Genomic DNA, 21,981 nt, shown 5'->3' on the forward strand with positions numbered 1-21,981 from the left:
TGCATTGCTGTGGTTGCAGGACTCAGAAATATATGAATATTGTGTATACATAATATATAAATAAATTGTGTGTAACCCACAGAAATACATGTTAGTGTAATAAGCTCAAAATCGCCAAAATGTGACAGGTTGTTTCTGAAATAAGCGATTCAATTAGAGTTTTGGAAGTAAATTGTTTGAAAATACTATATTTCTAATTGAAACTATTTTTTAAACGAGTTTTTTATATGTATGGATTTGCTTTAAATTTTGACAGTACCTAGGTAGAAAATAGTACAAATATCAAAATCTATCCTAGGCAAAAATGTGCTTTTTCTCTGGTGGTGTTCATCACCCCAACGTAGGGATGGAAAATGTTACACAGTAATCGCTATAGTGAATTTTAAGACAAAAATGCTCTTATCGAAAATTAAATATTTACATATTACAGTTATTCTCGAATTAAAATTACACGGAAAAAAGCATGTTAGGCGGTTTTCCACGAATAACTCCAAAAAATGTACCTACATTTTTCCAGGAAAACTGTTGGGATGAAATGAAGCTTACAAAAAAAAGAAAATCATTTTTTTTAATTAACGTAAACTTAATATTAGCAGCGTTATGACTGTTAGAAAGTTGACTTTATTTAGTTTTGAAAAATTGAGTTTGAAATTAAAGGATATTTGTATTTTTACAAAAAAATCCCTTGTTCCGAACAATTCGCCCTAAGTTGACCCTTTTTGTGTGATATTAATAATAAAAAAAAATTGATCTCGAGAAGGGGTGACATATCCCCCAGAATAAAAGCACTATACGGAGCATGATTAACTTAAAGTAGAGAATAAGTGAATCGATGTAAATTAAACATTTTAAGTAATTTTTTTTTAAATTTTTGACATTGCGATAGAGAATATTATAAATCATATATATACATAACATGTGTACACATACAGTGCTTTTAAGATACAACTATCCACCTTAAATAACTTTTGAACGACTGATTTTTAGGAAAAGCGCAAAAACACGTCAAATAATATTTGAAGGGGGAGACATTATCCCGTATTTAAGCTTGCTGGAAAAGGCACCCTCTCACCCCCGTACCATCCCTTAATTTTTTTTTTAAATTACTACCACCTTTTTTTATTTGATATTTGGATTCTCGTCGTACTGATTTCAAAAATGAATAACACATGATGCTTATAGTGATTAGTTTATGAGAAAAAAAAATACAAAAGCAAGGAAACTATTAAAAAATTATTTTTTTAATTAATATTTTATTACAAACATTTCACTACCAAAAATTTATACAATACTTTATTGTTCAAAATGAGTGCCATTTATTAGCAATATGTATACTATCGTCTAGAGGTAAATAGCAGTCATTTTTAACAGTTTTATTGTAAAAATTTTTGGTAGTGAAATGTTCATTCTAAATGTTAAAATAACTGTTAAAAAATATTTTTTTTTTCGATCCAGTTTTCTTGCTTTTGTATTTATTTTTCTCATAAACTAAAAACTAATCACTATAAGCATCATGTATTATATATGAAGAATCTAAACCCCTACTTAAAAGATACGACTATATGAAGAAGACCCTTTCTCGGAAGCGACAATACAGGCTGGGGAGGAAATGTTACATGCGATATCCGCTAACAGAACGGAAAGGTGGTGCAAGCTGGTCACGAGTCTGGACATGAAACAAAACAGCAGACGTGCCTGGAAGCTGATTCGGAATCTTGGCAACGATCCCGCTGCTCCGGCACTCAACATGACAGAAGTCACACCCGATCAGATAGCTCATCGTCTTCTAATGAACGGTAAGACGACATCAAGAAAGAACAAGGTGAGAGCTCAACGGAATATCGACGAAGAAAGAGATGTTCTAGGTACCTCTTTTTGTCTAGAGGAGATGAGAGGCGCGATCCACCAAATGAAAGATAATCAAGCTTCTGGCCTGGACGACATGCGAACAGAACAAATAAAGAACTTTGGACTAAAAACCATAGAGTGGCTCGTAAAAATGATGAATTGCTGCATCCGTACATTACAAACCCCCAAAATCTGAAAGAATGCCAGCCCTCTTAAAACCAGGGAAGGATCCGGCGGATACAAAGAGTTTTAGACCTGTGTCTCTCTTGTGCCACCTTTCAAAGAATGATACTGAACCGGATCGCAGAATATGTGGAGACTAAAATTATTCCAGAACAAGCACGATTCAGACCCGGAAAGTGCTGCTGCAGTCAAATTCTTAATCTCACCCAACATATTGAAGATGGTTTTGAAACGGAAGGAAATAACAGGAGTAGCGTTCATAGACCTAACTGCCGCCTATGACACAGTTAACCATCAACAGCTACTCGCAAAACTCTATGAAATTACAAAGGATTTCCGACCAACAAGGTTAGTGAGATGTCTCCTCCAGAACAGACGCTTCTACGTAACGCTCCAGTCCAAGCGGTGGAGGGACCAAAAAAATGGGCTACCACAGGGAAGTGTCCTCGCGCCGATACTATACAATACATACACCAACAAACAAGGCAATTTATTTACGCTGATGATACAGCTGTGGTAGCTCAGGGAAGAACCTTCAATGAAGTCGAAGTGAAATTGACAGATGCCCCGGGAGACTTAGCTCTGTACTACGATAAAAACCATCTGAAACCCAATCCCACAAAAACCCAGGTATGTGCTTTCCACCTGAGAAACAAGCATGCCCGAAGGCCACTGGAGGTAGAATGGCGGGGTCAGATGCTGGAACACGAGACGCCAAAATACCTTGGCGTCCGTCTGGATAGAACTCTGTCTTACCGATACCACTGTCAAGAAGAAAGTAAGTGCCAGAAATAATATCATCCACAAGCTAACTAATACAAAATGGGGAGCACAACCACACACTCTCCGCACTTCTGCCTTGGCAATGTTTTTCGGCCGCGGAGTTTGGAGCACCAGTATGGGCAAACTCTGCTCACGCAAAGAACGTCGACTTGGCTCTAAATGAAACGGTTCGTATATCGGGTTGCCTGAAACCGACACCTACCGAAGAGGTATACCCCATAGCTGGAATTGCTCCACCACATATTAGGAGGAAGGTCACGTCAGAGGTAGAACGAAAAAAGCAGGAGACGGACCGAAGACACCCCTTATATGACCACCAAACGCAGCAAAGCAGACTAAGATCTCGGAAAAGCTTCCTGAAAACATCAAGATCCATCCCCGAAGCGCCAGTGACGCGCCGAATACACCTATGGCAAGCGTCACCTACCGCGATACATTTTCTTCCCTCAGAGGAAATGGCTGCTGGACATAATTTACCGTATCCGACTTGGAAAGCGCTAAACAGATTAAGAACCGGTGTTTCACGTTGTGCTAGTAACTTGAAAAAATAAGGATACCAAGAGGACGATACCTGCGACTGTGGCGCGGTTCAGACCAGCCGGCATCTACTATCATGCAGAGATGGGAGAGATCTGCACAGAAGAAGACTTAATTATAGCAAATGAGAGGGCCATCTATGTGGCCAACCATTGGAAATACAGAATTTAAAGTTGTTGGTGTTCCGGACACGGAAAGTAAGTATGTATTATACATTTTTGAAATCAGTAAAAAGAGGAGAATCCAAATATCAAAGGTAGAATTTAAAAAAAATTTAAGGGAGGATACGGGGGCCGAGACGGCGCGTTTCCCAGCAAACTTAAATATGGCATAATGTCTCCCCCTTTAATTATTACTTGATGTGTTGTTGCACTTTTCCTAAAAATCAGTGGTTCAATAGTTAGGTGGATAGTTTTATCCGAAGAGCACTGTATAAATATTATTTTCTAATAAAAAGCATCAACCATCACAGATAAAAACGCCACACACAATTTTTTTGGTATTTATTTAAAGGATTAATACAGATTTATACAGTGTTTTTCCAGTTATTCGCAAAAAATGATTTTCATGACTTAGAATGTTTTTGTTTACACCGATTCAAGTAGAACCTATATAGAAAATTTAATGCAATGATGCAAACAAGCTCACTATTTCACAAAATTATATAATAACGCTCTATTTTACCTTCATTGGGTCTATTGAATAAAAATAAGTATTTGCTTTTACTTCCTCGTATTTAGGTATTTACTTAATAGTAATTAAATAAAGCATTAACGAAATGACTATTCAATTACTATTAAGTAATTACTTAGACCGACGAGAGCGTCTGTCATCGGCCAAGGTTCCGGGAGGCATCTAAACATTCCGTATATGTATTTGGCACCTCGCCGCGTATTGGTTAAAACATGACCGCGTGCTGCAAAGAACCAATAGAAAACTCCTAGGTGCCAAATACATATACGGAATGTTTAGATGCATCCGGGGGCTGTACTTTGTTCGATCGTCACGTTTACTATAAATATGATATAAGTAATAATTTAAAATTTTTTTTAAAGAGTTTCTAAATGGTATTTAAAAGTAGTTATGAATAAACTTCTGTAGTTGCATATTTCACATTGTGAATTTTATATGTAATCATCTTCATTAATGATTCGTTACTTGAATGATGACTTAAAATATGTGATTGTAATAGTATCTTTCGTTTAAATCCTTTTTTACATTCGGAACAAACATGAGGAGTTTCTTGAGAATGGGTTACCAGCAGGGGCGGATCCAGAAAATCGATTAGGGGGGGGGGCACATAGGGTACAAACTGAAGGAGTCTGGAATACACCCCAATAAAAGTGTATTCAATCTTGTGTATTTTTGATCCGTCTGGGGGGGGGGGGGGGTGCCCTACCCCTAGATCCGCCGCTACTGATTACCAGATGCCTGTCATAATCCGATTTACTTGAGGTTCTGTTATTACAAAAAGAACACAACCGAATTTTTGATGTTACTGACTTCAACAATAATGCGTTATCATGTTGCTATTAAACGGTTTATTGCATTCCAAACAATAAAAAGGTTTTCCACCAATATGAAGTCTTAAATGTGTAACTAAATGGGATTTATATTTACAATGATAACAACCATACTTTGGTCGATCATCACCTACTGTACAGTTAGGAGTATTTAAATTAGATATTATTGTAGTTTTGAACGAGCAAATTTGACAACAATGTATTTTTGAAAGTATTTCAACTGTTTTATCTGGATGTAGCAAATAATGGTTATCCAAAGATTGTCTCAGAAAAGAATTTTTTGCATATTGAACATAAATATTTTAAGCTTTTTTTATTATTCTCCTTCGTTGTCTTCGATTCTTCATTCTCCTTGCTGTTCTTCATAAAAATGGCCTTTATTTTTGAGTGTTCATTGTTTTTATTAAAAGCGATTTGATCACATGTTTTATTGTCTTCTTCGCCGACACTTTTCCTAAAACAAAGAATTTATTTTTTTAAATCACAATTTGACAACGTAGCACTAGGTGTGTAATATTTATTTATTTATTTATTTTCAACGGGACACTGCCCAATAAGATTACAAGTTTATAAGTCCAATATACATAATACATGTGTCAATAATAATAAAACTACAATAATATAGTAATAATAAAACAATAATACAATAAAATATGGGAAAAGAGACTTCTCGGAAAAATTGAATTACTGCGTAGGGATATTGGTCAAGTCACAGAATATGTAAGAGGTGTAACAAGTAGAAAAGTCATTAAGAGAGCTGAAGAAATAATGCGGAGCACTGCAAGACACTCGATATACGATCCAGAAAATAACACAGCCCAACAGTGTCTGGATACATTAAAACAAAAACTCTCCGTCTATTCAGGACGATTAAGAAGGTATAAAGTTAGTAACAACCGAAAATGTGACAATGCACTTTTTGAGAACTCTGAGAAGGCGTTCTACCGAAAACTGAACTCCACCGTAGAAACTGTAGACAAGTCTTACCCAAGCCAGGAAGAGATTCATGAGTTTTGGGGAAATCAACTTTCCACACCAGCTGCTCTTAACAACAATGCTGGCTGGATAGAAGATACGACGCACAACTGTCACCACTACGTCACAGCTAACTACGAACCATTCACTACTGAAGAGGTCTCAAATATCATCAAAGAGCTTCATAACTGGAAATCTCCTGGACCACACGGAGTCCAGAACTTCTGGCTTAAGAAGTTTTGGAGCATTCATGATTGCTTATCAACATTAATTAATCATGTTATTTCTAACCCGCAGGAAATACCATCATTTCTAACTCAGGGAACCACTTATTTAATACCGAAGGATCAAAATAACACCCAAGATCCAGCCAAGTACCGCCCAATTACTTGTCTTCCAACTTTGTATAAATTGGTCACATCCTGTATAACCCGGCGTATCTACCAACACTGTGCTCTAAACAATATCATAGAGCCTCAACAGAAAGGATGCGCTAAGGGTTCTATGGGTTGTAAAGAACAACTTATCATCGACTCAGTCATTTCTAACCAGGCATTCACCAAAAAAAGGAACCTCTTTACTGCCTTTATTGACTACAAAAAGGCCTTTGATTCAGTGCCGCATGAATGGCTTATAGATATATTAAGAATATACAAAGTCGATGATAACGTAGTGACTTTTTTAAGGCATATAATGACAAGTTGGAAGACTAAAATTCACCTCCAAATACCTGGTGAAAACAATATCGAAACGGAAAATATCGCAATCAACCGGGGCCTGTTTCAAGGAGACTCGCTGAGTCCATTGTGGTTCTGTTTGGCTATGAACCCTCTATCACAGCTATTAAACTCCACTGACTCAGGTTTTAGCATTAAAAACAACAATACTGTACTAGCGAAGCTTAATCATCTGTTGCCAAGTGCTGTCAAGTGCCGTGTTTTGAATATAGTCAGAGGAAAGGTACAGCCCGGTGGATTCGATATGCAAAATGGCCAGAACATCGAGGCCATGGGTGAAAACGATATATACAAATATCTTGGAGTAAAGCAGGCGCGGAAAATTGACCATAAGCAAATGAAAACTGAAATAACTAATGAGTTTATACGAAGGATAAAACAGCTGCTTCGTTCACAGCTTAACAGTAAAAATTTGTTTAAGGCACTAAACACCTACGCTTGTTCCGCACTTAGCTATTCATTTGGTATTGTTAAGTGGACAAAAACAGATATAGAAAATCTTCAGTGAAAAGTACGAACACACCTCACAAAGGCACAAAAACACCATCCTAAAAGTGCAGTAGAAAGAACAACATTACCACGGATTCTGGGAGGAAGAGGACTTATGGATATAGGTGAGCAATTAGATAAACAAATTGCTAATTTAAGAACTTATTTTCAGATGCAAGCTGAGACATCTACTCTACATCAAGCTATTTGCGCAGTAGATGACACAACACCGATCAAACTGAGGGAACCAGAAATGCGCATAAACCACCTCACTAAAGACGAAAAACTGCGCACCTGGATGGGTAAACCTCTGCACGGGCGACATCCCAATGAGGTCAGCCAAGACTATGTCGACAATACAGCGTCGAACTATTGGTTGACATCAGGAAAGATGTTCCCTGAAACGGAGGGTTCATTACTGGCTATTCAGGATCAGGTTATACCAACCAGAAATTACCTGAAATATATCATCAAAGACCCTCAGGTTCAAAACGACAGATGCCGATATGGATGTCAAGCCCAAGAAACCATCCAACATCTTACAGGGGCCTGCCAGGCATTTGCTGCAACTGAATACAAGGAACGGCATGACGCAGTGGGAAAAATCCTTCATCAAGAGATAGCTATCAAGCTGGGACTTCTCCAAACGGATCATCTCCCGTATTATCAATACGTCCCTGAGAGTATGCTTGAGGATGGCAACTACAAGCTATACTGGGACCGCACTGTTCTCACAGACCAAACAGTGGCACATAATAGACCAGATCTCGTACTAGTTAATAAATTAACAAGACAGACAACACTAATTGATGTGGCGATACCTAACAACAATAATCTACGTAGTAAATTTACTGAAAAGATCGCCAAGTACAGAGATCTGGAAATTCAAATACGAAGGCAATGGAGAATGCAAAGTACCCAGACGATACCAATTATTATCTCTACTACTGGAGTCATTCCGAAGACCCTCCTCGAAAGCATAAAAAAGTTGAGTCTAAATGAACACCTTTATAAGACCATGCAGAAAGCTGTACTACTTGCGACGGCCAGATGCGTACGAAAATTTCTGGGAGAAACTCCAGCATACCAAGTCACCTAGGGCTCGAAAACACGGAAAGAGTCCCACCAGAGCTCAATCCTTTTGATACCGTAGGTATCTGGGATGAGTCAATTTTCCCCTTAGAGGGAGTGTGAGCCGTATGGCTAAATCTGGACAATAAAATATAAATATGACAAACTTAATCACATAAATCAGATTCATATATCACAATAATGAATATCCAACAACTACTCAAACAAACAAACATCTGAGGCCAGAGATGAATTCAGACTTCGGTGCAAAGAAATCTAGATCAGGTTGAGTGTTTGCCCATCTTAGTGCTCGAGATAAAAAGTTGTTATATGCATAGTTGGTTCTATGGATAGGAACATAGAATGTTTGATTTAATCGAGTTCTGCGGAGAGGAACATGGAGACCAACCTGCTCAAGTAGCTGAGGACACAAAACTGTTGAATTAATTATGCCATAGAGCATCCTTGCATCCTTAATTACTCGTCGGTCACGCAATGAGAGAATACCCAATTGGGTTTCAATTTGATAATAATTTAACTGATTTAACTCAAAAGGTATACCCAGTTTATATGCTATGTACCTTAAGAACTTGTGTTGGACTGTCTCGATTTTTGTTATGTAAATATTGTAAGATGGAGACCAAACACAAGAACAATACTCTAGATGAGGTCTAACTAAAGAACAATATAGTAATTTAATTGCATCAATATTCTGAAAGTCTCTAGTGCATCTTTTTATAAAACCAAGCATTTGTAAAGATTTGGAAATTTTTGATGTATAATGTGATTCAAATAAAAGTTTACAGAATATTAATCATTTTTCATAAAGTTTTTCGAAAAATATACAAAAAAAAAACAATTACATATATATCCAACGCATAAAGTATGAAAGAAATCCGAAGAGTAAGCTCGAACTGGTTAAAAAATTTAAATTAACATATGGGAGCAGCAATCACAAATGAGAACAAAATATAATAGTCCACTCGGGTTAGACGAATAACACAATAACAGTCCTAACCTTGCATGCCGAGCTAGCCTAAATTTTATATTTAATAATTAAATCCCCCCCCCCTCTAAAACTTCGTAAGATAAAACATATAATCAATGACCCCAGAAAGCACAAAAAGATTATATGAAAGCAGGCTGACAAGCAAATTGGAAAACATTAATATGCACAACTGTGAAGTAGAAGAATGCTGGAATGAAATCAAAAACTGCTCTCAAGTTTTTTGCAAAATGTGCAGAAAAAAAAAACAATTACAGTAAAACTTCTGTTAATGGACACTCCTACACAACGGTTACCTCTGCTGAACGGAGAGTTTTTAGGTCACCGAACATTTCATTAAGTGGGTAAATAGGAAGGCACCATGAACAACAGACCCTCTTCACAACAACTCCAGACAAAATTTGCTTCAGTTTTTCTAAGAAATTATGGTAATTTTTAAAGCATGTGTCTAATTACGCTGAAAAAGCAAGAAGATAATAGAAAAATGAAAAATAAAAGTAAATTGAGAAATCAAAGGAATATCCTATGAATCAAATGATCAACGAAGACTTATCCAAGAAAGACAGAGTTGTAAAGAAATATATCAGACAGAAAGCGCAAGAACTAAGAAAGAATGGGAGAAAAGTGGAAATAGGGTATAAGAAAATATTATCATCATCATCATCACCAGCCTTCTTCAGAACAATCCTCCATTCGTTCTCTGTCTCTGGCAACTCTTCTCCATGCTCTAATTTCAATAGATTTTAAACAATTCTCTAAGTTGCCTTGGTACCTAAGTCTCGGTCTTCCTCTTGCTCGTTGTTCTATAGGCCCTCTTCAGTCAGACTTTTCTGACTATATCATCTTATCCATCTAACGCAAGCTACCTGAATGGATTTTAAAACGTCAGGTTCTCCAAAAATTATATATAACTCAAAGTTGTAACGCCTGAGCCACAAATATTCGAATTCGCCCAATACTGTACTAACAATGTCCGAAGTTGTCGTCTAGAGTGTAGAAGTGGAACAATAAATGACGGGCTAGCTGGGACCAGGGTGCAGTGACACAGTGACGGATACTGCATGTGGTGTCTCATCGCAGGGGACGTCAACAGTTTTGTGTACTTGCTGAGACTTCGGAAGCCGTAGCTGACATTAGAACACTATAGCTGGTTCAGTACATGTGCTAAGGGAACTAATCAATGAAGCCGGGAGAGAAAAAATCTATTTAATGGCTCTGCAAGATACACAACAATTATTGTCGGAAATAACTGTAATAGAAGATATGGTGCTCTTTAAAACTCTAATACTGATAAAGACGAATCATTCAGAAGTATAAATCTAAGGTGTTCATTTTTTATACCTTTATTTTACACCATCTAAAGTGTTCATTTAATCCTTTTCGTGCTATATAGAATATTATTGCCTTCCTTTAGTTGATTCTATTACTGCCGTCGTCAGTGCCGCGCTAGCACGTGGTAGCGCCTGTGAGCAAAACACTTAATGGCGTCCAAAATTAACAATTATTTATTGTAACCAGTTGCTCACCCCGGGGGTTTTGGGGATTAAAATCCCCTCCAAGGCATATGAAAAATACATAAAGAACAGTAAGAAAATGTAACTTGTCACTCACCAGCAATACAAAAAAATTTCGGTGCGAAGCCAACACCCCCAGAAGAAAATACTATGTGGTTACTGATTGTAACCAAACAAAAATAACTAAAAATTCTCACACATTCAACAGGAAAATAAAGTAAGTTAAAATAATTAAATAAAAGTAAATCATTGGCGTAACCACAAAAAACTAAAGATATAGGTAAACATGAAATAACTATTTTATAAAAAAATTAACTTTTGCGCCTTAAGTTCAGAAAATCTTTTTATAATATGGTGAATATCAATTTTTATTTAATCTGACGACTCTATAGAGATAATAGATAAATTTTATAAATTTTCATAAAAATTAAACAAACAAAAATATAAAAATTTGTATAAAAACTTTTAATTTTTTTATAAGTTTCAATTTAGAAAAAGTTCGTTCCGCAGTGGTATTGGATATCCTATGGCCAGAGTAAGCAGAATAAGAAGAGCTATTGTTAAATTTGGGTAAACTGCAGTAAATTCGTTTAAAAATATAAATTTTGAAATTTTACTAAAAAAAAAGTTTTTAATGTGAGTTTTTTGTAATGTTTCTGAAATCTTTCATTGACTGAAATCAATGTTTGGTCGAGAACACAATAAAAGAAATAAACTGTGTATGACATTTTAGGATCCAAAAACAGTTCGTCTTTATGTTCTCAATCGAACTGTCTGCTTTTATTCCGACGCCGTAGCAGTGGCTGGTTGAAAACTGAGCTCCACATCCAGTTTCTCTACAGTTTAATTTGCTGTGGTAATGCAAAATTAAACTTGCTATCTGTCGGAAAACCGAGCAAGAATTGTTTTAACTCTTGTAAAGCATTTAACGCAGGCTGCATATTCATTGTTTTTGATTGTAAAGTTTTGCTAACGAAGTTTACTTTCATCAGAACTTCATACCATATCATGGACTGAGCAAATAATGAATGTAAATGTGGATATTTTATCTCCTAAACATCTAGCTTGATATTTTGAATCAAGATCAGATTTATCTGAATGTGTTATATCACATAAAGATAAAGCATCATAAATTTCTGCCAAATTTTTGTACAATGGCTTTAAAGCATAATTTCTGCTGGACCGGTGGCTTGATAGCTGCATGTCTGTACAGGATTTTTTTGTTTATGCAGGCAGATTGTATAAATCAATACGTAATTTGCTCACCTTTGAAGTTGAATTTTACAGGGTGGCAAGGTCGGTAAATGGGTAAGTGTTGATTTTACCGGCGTAAAATTTTTTTAACAACTCTAGTGGCGCCCCTTTATTGCTGGCGCCTGTGTGCGCCGCACACATTGCACACGTGGACGGCGCGGCCCTGGCCGTCGTGATCGGCTGTGAAGTAACGGCATAATCGCTGGCCTCATACACCAGTGCACGTGGGTTCGAGCCCTGCCAAAGACAAACCATTTTCATTTCCAATAATGATACGAGCCGTCTCACCGTGACTCGGAGAGCACGTTAAGCCGTCGGTCCCCCTGGGCTAGTGTACATCGGCACTAGTTACTTAAAACAGGGTTAAAGATGTAAATGGTGCCGGAACTGTCCGAAAGGATCTCCCCGGCAAAAATGCCATACGATATCCTGTGGGAGTATGTATGCCAAATGATATTCTAGATTATTATATGTATCCATACGATATTATTATTATTACTGCCGTCATCAACTCATTCTTTTTTACCTATGTACAATTAATTAATATAATATATTATATTATAAGCAACTTACCCTATATGACAATATTGGCATGTAAAAAATATAGGTTGAGATTTTTTCTCTGGAGGTTCAAAATATTTTTTAGGATTGCTACGTAACTGTTTCATGTAACTTAGTCCATAGTCTACCAATAATTCTTCTCCCTTTGAAATCATCTTCGAAGTTCTATAGTACAGTTGTCCTTGGTACTGAAAAGCTACTAAATTTTGTTCAGCCAAGTAAAATCTATATTGTAAAAGTAAAATGATATTGCCAATATTTATTAGTTGCGATCCTGGGACGACTTTATTGAAAGATAGTTCATTCAATTACATGAAATCAACTTTAACTCAAAATCATGCCCGTCACAAAAAAAAATCATATCATGTGATCTGTCTTTAAGACAACCACATGCAACAGTGACAGTAAAATTCTCGTGTTAGTGATTCCATGTAAGTATTTGGTCTTACATGTAGTTTCTCAAAACTAACACCAAATTCTGACTTTATATGTATGTTATGTTAAATTATAAATAATATTAATAATACATAGATATGTATATGAATAATACTAAAATATAAAATATATGTACTATTCTCTATATGTTATTGAATTCCTAATCATGGTATTTTCTTTCTATCGACTTCCTCTTTTAGTATGGGTAACCACATTCTACTGCATTCTACCGAGGGATTTGCGACACAAATGGTTTCATTTAGCATAATTAGAGCCACTTCTTTGATGAACTAAACAACATTCAAAACAACAAACATATTGAGATTTTTTTTATCTAAAACTAAACCTAATAATGAATAAGAAAGAACAAATAATTGTATTTATAAAATACCTTGTGAATGCAAATAATTTTACTTAGGTGAAACATTAAGACCATTAAACGTTAGAATAAATGAACATCAGTCTTATATTAAAAATAGAGAATTTGATAGATCTCAAATATGTCAACACGTATATGATAATGAACATAGAGTTCAGTGGAGAGATTCAAGTACAGTCCTGAAAGAAACAGATAGTAAAAAGAGAAAATTCAAAGAAGCGGCTCTAATTATGCTAAATGAAACCAATTAAGTGGCCGTTTGTCAAAAGCTGATATGTCCATTTTCGATATTTCTGAGGAGAGCAAATTCAAATGTCCACGATGTCCATAAAATCATAGTTTTAGAAATATCATATTTGATTTTGAGTTTAATGTTTATACAGCCATTTATATGAGTTCAAATACCGGGTGTCCACTTATATTTTCCCCCATTTTAACTGCCTTATAACTTCTAAACGGCTCAAGATAGAAATATGCGGTTTTCACTGAAATGTTTTATTTTAGTAAAAGTTTTGTCTGAATGGATGGAATTCTTTATATCGCTTTCAAATACGAAATAAAAAATGGTGGATTTTTGAAAAAAACTTTGTTGACTTTTTTTTTAATGGAACACCCAGTATATTCTTTTGTAAGTTGAAAGAAAGGCCATTCACCTATCTAGCGATATAAAGTTTTTCAAAATCGGTTGTCAAATCACTGAGTAATTAATTTTAAAATGAGAGGTGCAACGTGGATATCACATACCTAAATAACATAACTAAGCAAGTTATGTGATTTCCACAATGCATCTCTCATTTTAAAAATTAATTGCTCAGTCATTTGACAACAGATTTTAAAAATTTTTATATCGCTGGATAGATAAATGACCGTTTTTTCAAGTTTTTAGGTAAATAACCATTTTTATATCGCTTTTAAATAAAAAATGGCGGATTCTTGAAAAAAAAAAACGCTGTTGACTTTTTTTATTAAAACACCCAGTATATTTTTTGTGTCCTGAAAAAACGGTCATTTACCTATCCAGCGATATAAAATTTTTTAAAATCGGTTGCCAAATGACTGAGCAATTAATTTTTAAAATGAGAGATGCAATGTGGAAATCACATAACAAATATCATTTTGCTCAGTTATGTTATTTAGGTATGTGATATCCACGTTGCACCCCTCATTTTAAAAATTAATTACTCAGTGATTTGACAACCGATTTTGAAAAACTTTATATCGCTGGATAGGTGAATGACCTTTCTTTCAATTTACAAAAAATATACTGGGTGTTCCATTAAAAAAAAGTCAACAAAGTTTTTTTCAAAAATCCGCCATTTTTTATTTCGTGTTTGAAAGCGATATAAAAAATTCAATCCATTCAGACAAAACTTTTACTAAAATGAAACATTTCAGCGAAAACCGCATATTTCTATCTTGAACCGTTTAGCAGTTATAGGCAGTTAAAATGGGGGAAAATATAAGTGGACACCCGGTATAAGCTAAAACTGTAATTTTATGGCCATTGTGATTTACTATGGAATCACTAACACGAGAATTTTACTATCACCGTTGCATGGGGTTGTCTTGTTGTCCCAGGAACTAAACTCATAAATATTGGCAATATTATTTTAAAGTCTACTACTTTAAAATGTATAATATATGTCTGAATTGCCGATATAAATCAGTCAGATTAAATTAAATTATCAGAAGAATTTTTTACTAAGCAACATTTTTGTTTAATCTACTAATATTTTGTATTTTGACAACATCTGAAGTGGAAGTCAAAACGTTAATAAAATTATTTTTTCAAGTTAAATTGTGGCTTATTTCCCAATTAGAATGGTTGATTACAAAAATACCATAAAGAAATAACTTCAGAACAATATTGAAACATTTATCTTTATTAGTCCCAATCACTGCAGCAGTGGAGCTAGTTTTTTTCCCAGTGCCAGTAAATGGCACATAAATCGTTTAATTTTCAATATTTTTTTATGAAAATTGTTTTACATGTATTTTCTTTTATAATAAATGCTCAGACAAATTTTCAAAACAATTGGTACATTATTTTTTATTTTAGACATTTCCAAAAAAAGTATATGAATTTTGTACTTTTACACTAGGATAGCCCCTTAAGATGTTTGCTCTTAAAAGCACTTTTTAGTCGCCATTATGTTGGTTCCTAGCTTGGCACCTACTTTTGTTTCTATCAACACATTCATGGACACTCTTCACATGTAGACACATCTTATGGAGTAAGTGTCTGCATATGCAGTCATGTCCGTGAATATGTTATGAAAATATATTTTTTGTACTTTTATAGCTTTTGTATGTTAGTTCAATGTATTTTGAGTTACAATTAATGTTAATATATCGAGGGGTTCAAGCGAAACCCCGATAACTAAAAATAACATTCGTTAGTAGAGTAGAGTATTTATTGGTAATAATGTACAAATGTACTTTTACAGGTCAGCAATAATTAAAATTGTCTAAAATTACATTAAAAGTTGACAGTACTTCAGTAAAAAAACCTATTACTAAAATTTAAAAACTAAACACTAATTAAATTACAGGACAAAACAAAATTTAGATCTGAAGTACTCCTCAAATGAGTAGAAAGCACCCATCAGAAGATAATTTTTAATTTGTCTCTTAAATTGGTTAAAATCAAGACTTTTAATAGATATTGGTATACAGTTATAAAATTTCAATGCTAGGTATCTGGTTCCATTTCTGGTCCTCTCAAGTCGACTGAAGTCTGGTACAAGGGCATCATGATTTCTAGTCTGATAAGTATGCTGTTGTGTTTTATACAGATCTACATTTTGATGAACATACAACAGGCACTGCATAATGTACACAGAAGGTAGTGTGAGAATCCTCAGGTTTCTGAAAGACTGCCTACAATCGTCCCGATAACCCTGACCTGTGATTATGCGAATACACTTTCTCTGCTTACCAAACACCTTATCTATATGGCAAGAGTGTCCCCAGGAAAGGATTGCGTAAGTTAGTCGTGAGTGAAAGTTGCTGTGATATGATGTAAGAAGGGTTTGAAGGGAGGTAACCTTAGATAGGTTTCTAAATAAAAAGAGTTGGCTTGAGAGCTTTTGGGAAAGTTTCAGTATGTGCCGTTCCCAAGTGAGTCCCTGATCAAGATAAACACCAAGAAATTTAGCTTCCTGTGAACAATCTGTTAAAATGGGATGTGTAATGGTGTTATGTCTTAGGGTAAAGTTCACTGTTTGTGATTTTGAGTTATTGAGAGAGAGAGACGATTTGCCAAAAACCATTGGAACAAATTGCTCTCTGTGGTCTCAAGATCAATATCACTGATTTGGGAAGGGTGGTAACTTTGATAGCATGTAGTATCATCAGCAAATAGGACTGTGCTTACCGGGCCCTCTTGTGAAAATCCCAAGTCATTTATATAAATGAGAAATAATATTGGACCTAGAACTGACCCTTGAGGCACTCCATACATCAAAGGTTTTTTATCAGATTTAAGCTGGTTAAAAAACACATACTGAAATCTATCTGATAGATAAGACTCAATCAATTGAATAGACATAGGATGAAAATTATAGGCATGTAATTTTTTAAGAAGAATACTATGAGTGACACAATCAAAAGCTTTAGTAAGATCAAGGAACGAGGCAAGGGTATCAAGAAAGTTTTCAAATCCTTCCAAAATACTGCCTGTAAAATGATCGATAGCAAGTGTTGTTGTTTTGTTTTTTCTAAATCCAAATTGCTGCACTGCAAAAAGCCGATTAGATTCAAAATAGTCATTGATCTGCTTCTTTAGGATTCTCTCAAACACTTTGGAAAGAATTGGCAAAAGAGAAATTGGACGAAAGTTATTATGATCATCAGCCGAACCTTTACGTTTAAAGAGAGGTATGACTTTCGCAGTTTTAAACACTGAAGGAAAAAATGCAGGATGAAATTGAGTAGTTTATTAGTTTAGTTAAAGGTAAGCTAATGTTGTGTTTAATTGCCTTGATTATTTTTGTGTTCATTCCATCCGGGTCCTTGCTCTGGCTATTTTTTAATTCTTCAATTGCTTTTACAACTTCCTCCAAATTTGTTGGCTCAAATCTGAAGGAGCAATGATTAGAGGCGAATGAAGAAGCATGTGGTATAAAACTAAGGTATGTATTGAATGATTGGTCAGTATGATTAAGTGTATTTATTACATTTTCAGCAATACCACAGAAGAAATCATTAAAACTATTTGCATTGAGTGATGAATTTTTTATTGGTAAATTCTTACATCTTGAGTTTATTAGGGACCACATAGCCTGTTGACGGTTGTTAGAGTTTAATATAAAGTCATCATTAGATTTAATCTTTGCCTTATGTATAGCATGTCTGTATTTTTTCCTATATTCTGAGAGTGTTTTCTTTGTCACTAAAACGAGGTCACTTTTATTTAAAGATGTCAAAAATTGTAGTTTCTCCCTCATAAGTTTCAAATCATCATTAAACCAAGAATTTTTTTTACATTGTTTACCTTGCTCAACAAGCCTAGATTTTTCAGGAAAAGACAGATTTATTGCCTGCGTTAAAATATCGATAAACATTTTAAACCTTGAGTCCACATCAATACATTCATTATCAATAAATTCAAAATTTTGTAAGGAAAGATTGTTATTTAAAGAGGCCAGTCCCATCTCTGTAATGGGCCTGTAGCTTATTCTAGATTTAGAAGTAGTTTGGGACACTTCACATTTAAACAATATGCCTTTGTGGTCTGAAGTGTGTGAAAGATCAACAGCTTCGGATTGCAACATGGTACTATTAATATTTGTAAATATGTTATCAAGACATCTATTGTAACGGGTGTTAAATTTTATTGATTTTTTGAGGTTATAGGATCTAAAGAAATTGCACAGATCCAGGGCTGCAATATCCCTTTCATTGAAGTGCACATTGAAATCCCCTGTTATAATAAGAGGTTTATTTGTATTTAACTTTTTGAAAACTTTTGACATTGTATTGAAGAATTGATTTAAATCACCATCTGGGGTACGATACACAGTGACAAGTTGAATATCAAATTTTACCAAATGTACACCTGTTATTTCACAATGTTTTTCAAGAGACAAACTTTCAAGATTTAATGAAACAGAATCAAAGGTTTCTTTAATATATATACTTACACCCCCATGAGAGCCCACAGTCCTTGCAAAGCCAGAAATCATTCTGTAGTTCTTAATTTTAATTGAAATTAAATCGTTTCGAAATAATCGCGATTAAAGATTTTAGGAAGTTTGAGGAATATTTCAAATCGTCATAGGAAGTTCAATCAAATCGTCATTAAACTTTCTATGACGATTTGAAAACTTCTTCAAACTTCCTAAAATCCTTAATCGCGATTATCTCGAAACAATGTTATTTTTAGTTATCAGGTTTTTGCTCGAACCCCTCGATATTTGTTTTTAAAGCATAGAAATATACCCATAAGTAGTATTATTATAGGTATTCATACCATATAGATATTGATACTGGTCTAAGGATAAGATCAAAATTATAGTAAATGAAACAAATGTTATATACTCACGGATAAAAATATTGCATATGCATATGGAATGATACTTTTTGTGTTGTTATCCTTAGCCCCTCTGTATCATAGGAATAGGATTTCTTTTCCAAATGTGATGTTTTAAAGTATCATATAAGTGCTATAATCGGATTTAAATCTGATCTGGGCTTTATGTTGGCCAGTATAATTTTAAATTGAATCTCATTAAGGTAAGTCTTCATAACACCAATATGTCATATCTAATATGGCTTTCAAATGGCAAAACATGATCTTACTAAATGTTTTCAATGTACATATCAGTTGGCATTCGCCTAATCACCTCCACTTGTTTGGTATGTCCTTTCAAAGCAACACCACTGTGTAGCACTATGCCGCCACCACCAAAACTGATGCTCTGTATGAGGTTACAACTACTGACATACTGTTCGTCAACTCTTCTGTAGACGAAGTTTTGTAAATTTTGCTTCCATATGATTAACGCTATACCAGATGTAATGTCATACAGAGTGTTAATTTTGGTGGTAGCCACATAGCCCTATGGAGTGGTATTTCTTGGAAAAGAGATACCGAACTTATGGATGTGATTGGGTGAATGACAACTGAAACATTTTAGAAGAGAAGATCATGTTTGCCATTTGCCAGCCATAATAGATATAGTCTGTTCGCTAAACTCAGACGCAACTGGCTAGATATTTTAGTCCGTAATTTTGCCAATTTTTGCAAAATTGGCAAAAAAACAAAAAAATTACCTACTAAAATATCTAGCCAGTTGCGTCTGAGTTTAGCGAACCGACTATAACAAATTCCTGTTAATGCATCATGAGGCAGAATCTGCATCTCAGCAGAAAAGTGAATACTTACCTACTTACCTTGATGAGATTCAATTTAAAAATTATATTGTCCACCATATAGCCCATATCAAATTTAAATCCGATTATATCATTTAATGACACTTCACACTCGGACAAAACATCACATTCCGAAAAGAAATCCTATTCCTATGACACTGCCGAGGCAGCACAAAAAATTTTATTTCACATGTTAATTTGAATTATATGCAATATTTTTGTCAGTGATTATTATTTAGATTCTAGTTCTGTAAATGGATAGACTGTTTACGGATATGAAATTTATAATTCATTGATATTATCAATGAATTCTGCTTCACTTACTGATGACTGTAAAGTTTAAGCTTTAATTTTTGTTATTTATTTACCTGTTTCTGTTTCACTTGTTCCTATTATTTCGGGTTCTGGTTCTATATCCATTTTTTATATCCAGTCTGAATAGAGGACTCTTAAAATCTCAATTATAATAATTATATTAAATTATCTCATAAAATCTTAAATCACATATCAATATCAAAAAAATAAAAATTCCATTCGCTTGGACGTGAAGTTAGGCATGATCATAGATTAATAATAATGGCATGATGCTTGATCACAGCATTCGCGATGAAAAACAAAGTAGCTGACCTCTGGTGGAATAAATTTAAACTACTATAAGTGGTATAAACAAACCAGAAAATTGTTTATCTGAATGGAATTTGGTCACTATTAAGAAATTTTTAGTAAATTTCAGCATTATGAGTACATTAAAATATTTTAAATCAAATCGGTTTTGTTCTATTCCTCAATTGAATGTTTGTTTATACCATTTATATCGGCCATTTTCTTGCATTCGACCTGCCCTCTATATTCCGTTTCAATCGCGAATAGAAAACGCAGTTTCATTTATTATGCTGTGGCTTGATGCTGAATGCTGATTAGAGATTAGAGATGGCACTTTGGAACAGGATCTACAGGTTTTTATTTGGAACAGGTTGGAACAGATACTGATCAATACGTTTTTCTGTTCCTGTTTCTTTCGAGTTATTTGTGAGTGAATATGTTCATTTTTCAAAAAAAAAACACGTTTCGAGACGGTTTTTCACAAGGACCTTAAAAAGTAAGCATTTTATCGAAACAAATATTCTTAGTAAAAATATAGCTTATAAAAAAAGTGAAAAATATGGTATACATATATACGAAGTCTTTAAATCCAGTAGGTTATGAAATGTAGGTTCTTATTCGCCAAATTCAAAATCGAATATTTCAACGTGAAATAACCAAAAATTAATCAATTTTTGAGAAAAAGTCATCACAACTTTTAAAGTTTTTTAAAAAAGCTATATTTTTGTCATTTACAGTTTCTAGCATCAATATTAACTATGTCCCGCTCAAAATAAAGTTTGACACTTTTTTATAATATATATGTCTATATACAGTGGAACCCCGATAAGTCGACCCCCGATAACCCGGAAGTCCGGCTAACCCGGACCGATTTTCATCAGATAAACATTTTGATTTTCAATATTTTGTATTTTGACAACGACCCGATTTGGGCGTCGCGAAACGTTAATAAAATTATTTTTCAACTTAATTGTGGCTTATTTCCCATCAAAGTAGTTAATTATCAGACAAACCTTTCAACAATAAAAATGTATGTAATATAATATTTGAGAGATAATGTATCTGTGTGTAATTTGAACTATACGATATTAAAAATGACTCATAGCACACGCCGAAGAAACAACAGGTACCTGTCTGTAGTACCTATTCCTTTTTATTTCAAACTGTCTTAGCATTGTTTAGGAAAGACTATTTAAAAAATTCTTTTATAAACAATGGTCTTTAGTTTTCACTGTTCTTAAATAACAATACATCGTTGTGACTGTATTGTGTGTCTTGTATTGCTTACGTTTGTGTTTGGTGTTTTTTTTAGTAATTTTGATAGTAGGTGCTGTGCATATTTATAAATATATTTCATGTTATTTCAATTCTAATGGAGTTTATCTGTAAGTATACCATATTTTAATAATTTTTACCATATTCTCCGGCTATCTCGGATTTTCGATAACCCGGATCGGCCGCGGTCCCGATTAATCCGAGTTATCGGGGTTCCACTGTATTTTTGTCTATTATATATAGATATTTAGCTATATTTTTGTCATTTATTAGTTTCTAGCATCAATATTAACTATGTAACGCTCAAAATAAAGTTGGATACCTTTTTGTGGTAAACAAATCGTAAAAATCACCTCCTAATTAGCATCCCAAATGAAATTAATCGTTACCGCTTCACAAGTTACTTGACTTATGTGTTGCGCCTGTAAGTTTT

At 34.4% G+C, this 21,981-nt stretch overlaps 1 protein-coding gene across 2 annotated transcripts; it reads right to left on the reverse strand.

The window, feature by feature from the left end:
- Window positions 1-868: 868 nt before the first annotated feature.
- LOC126878697 (uncharacterized) lies at window positions 869-20,196 on the reverse strand. 2 transcript variants are annotated; one of them, XM_050641560.1, is made up of 3 exons: window positions 20,039-20,196; window positions 12,494-12,677; window positions 869-5,328 (listed from the first exon to the last, which is right to left on the reverse strand). In XM_050641560.1, exons 1-3 carry the CDS (start codon window positions 20,088-20,090, stop codon window positions 5,124-5,126), a joined length of 441 nt encoding a protein of 146 aa, XP_050497517.1. In that variant the 5' UTR covers window positions 20,091-20,196; the 3' UTR covers window positions 869-5,123. The 2 variants fall into 2 exon arrangements, with proteins under 2 accessions (XP_050497517.1, XP_050497516.1); XM_050641559.1 differs by having other exon boundaries at window positions 12,494-12,680.
- Window positions 20,197-21,981: the final 1,785 nt, after the last annotated feature.

Source organism: Diabrotica virgifera, chromosome 10 (assembly GCF_917563875.1).
Source record: "Diabrotica virgifera virgifera chromosome 10, PGI_DIABVI_V3a".
NCBI classification, from domain to species: Eukaryota; Metazoa; Arthropoda; class Insecta; order Coleoptera; family Chrysomelidae; genus Diabrotica; species Diabrotica virgifera.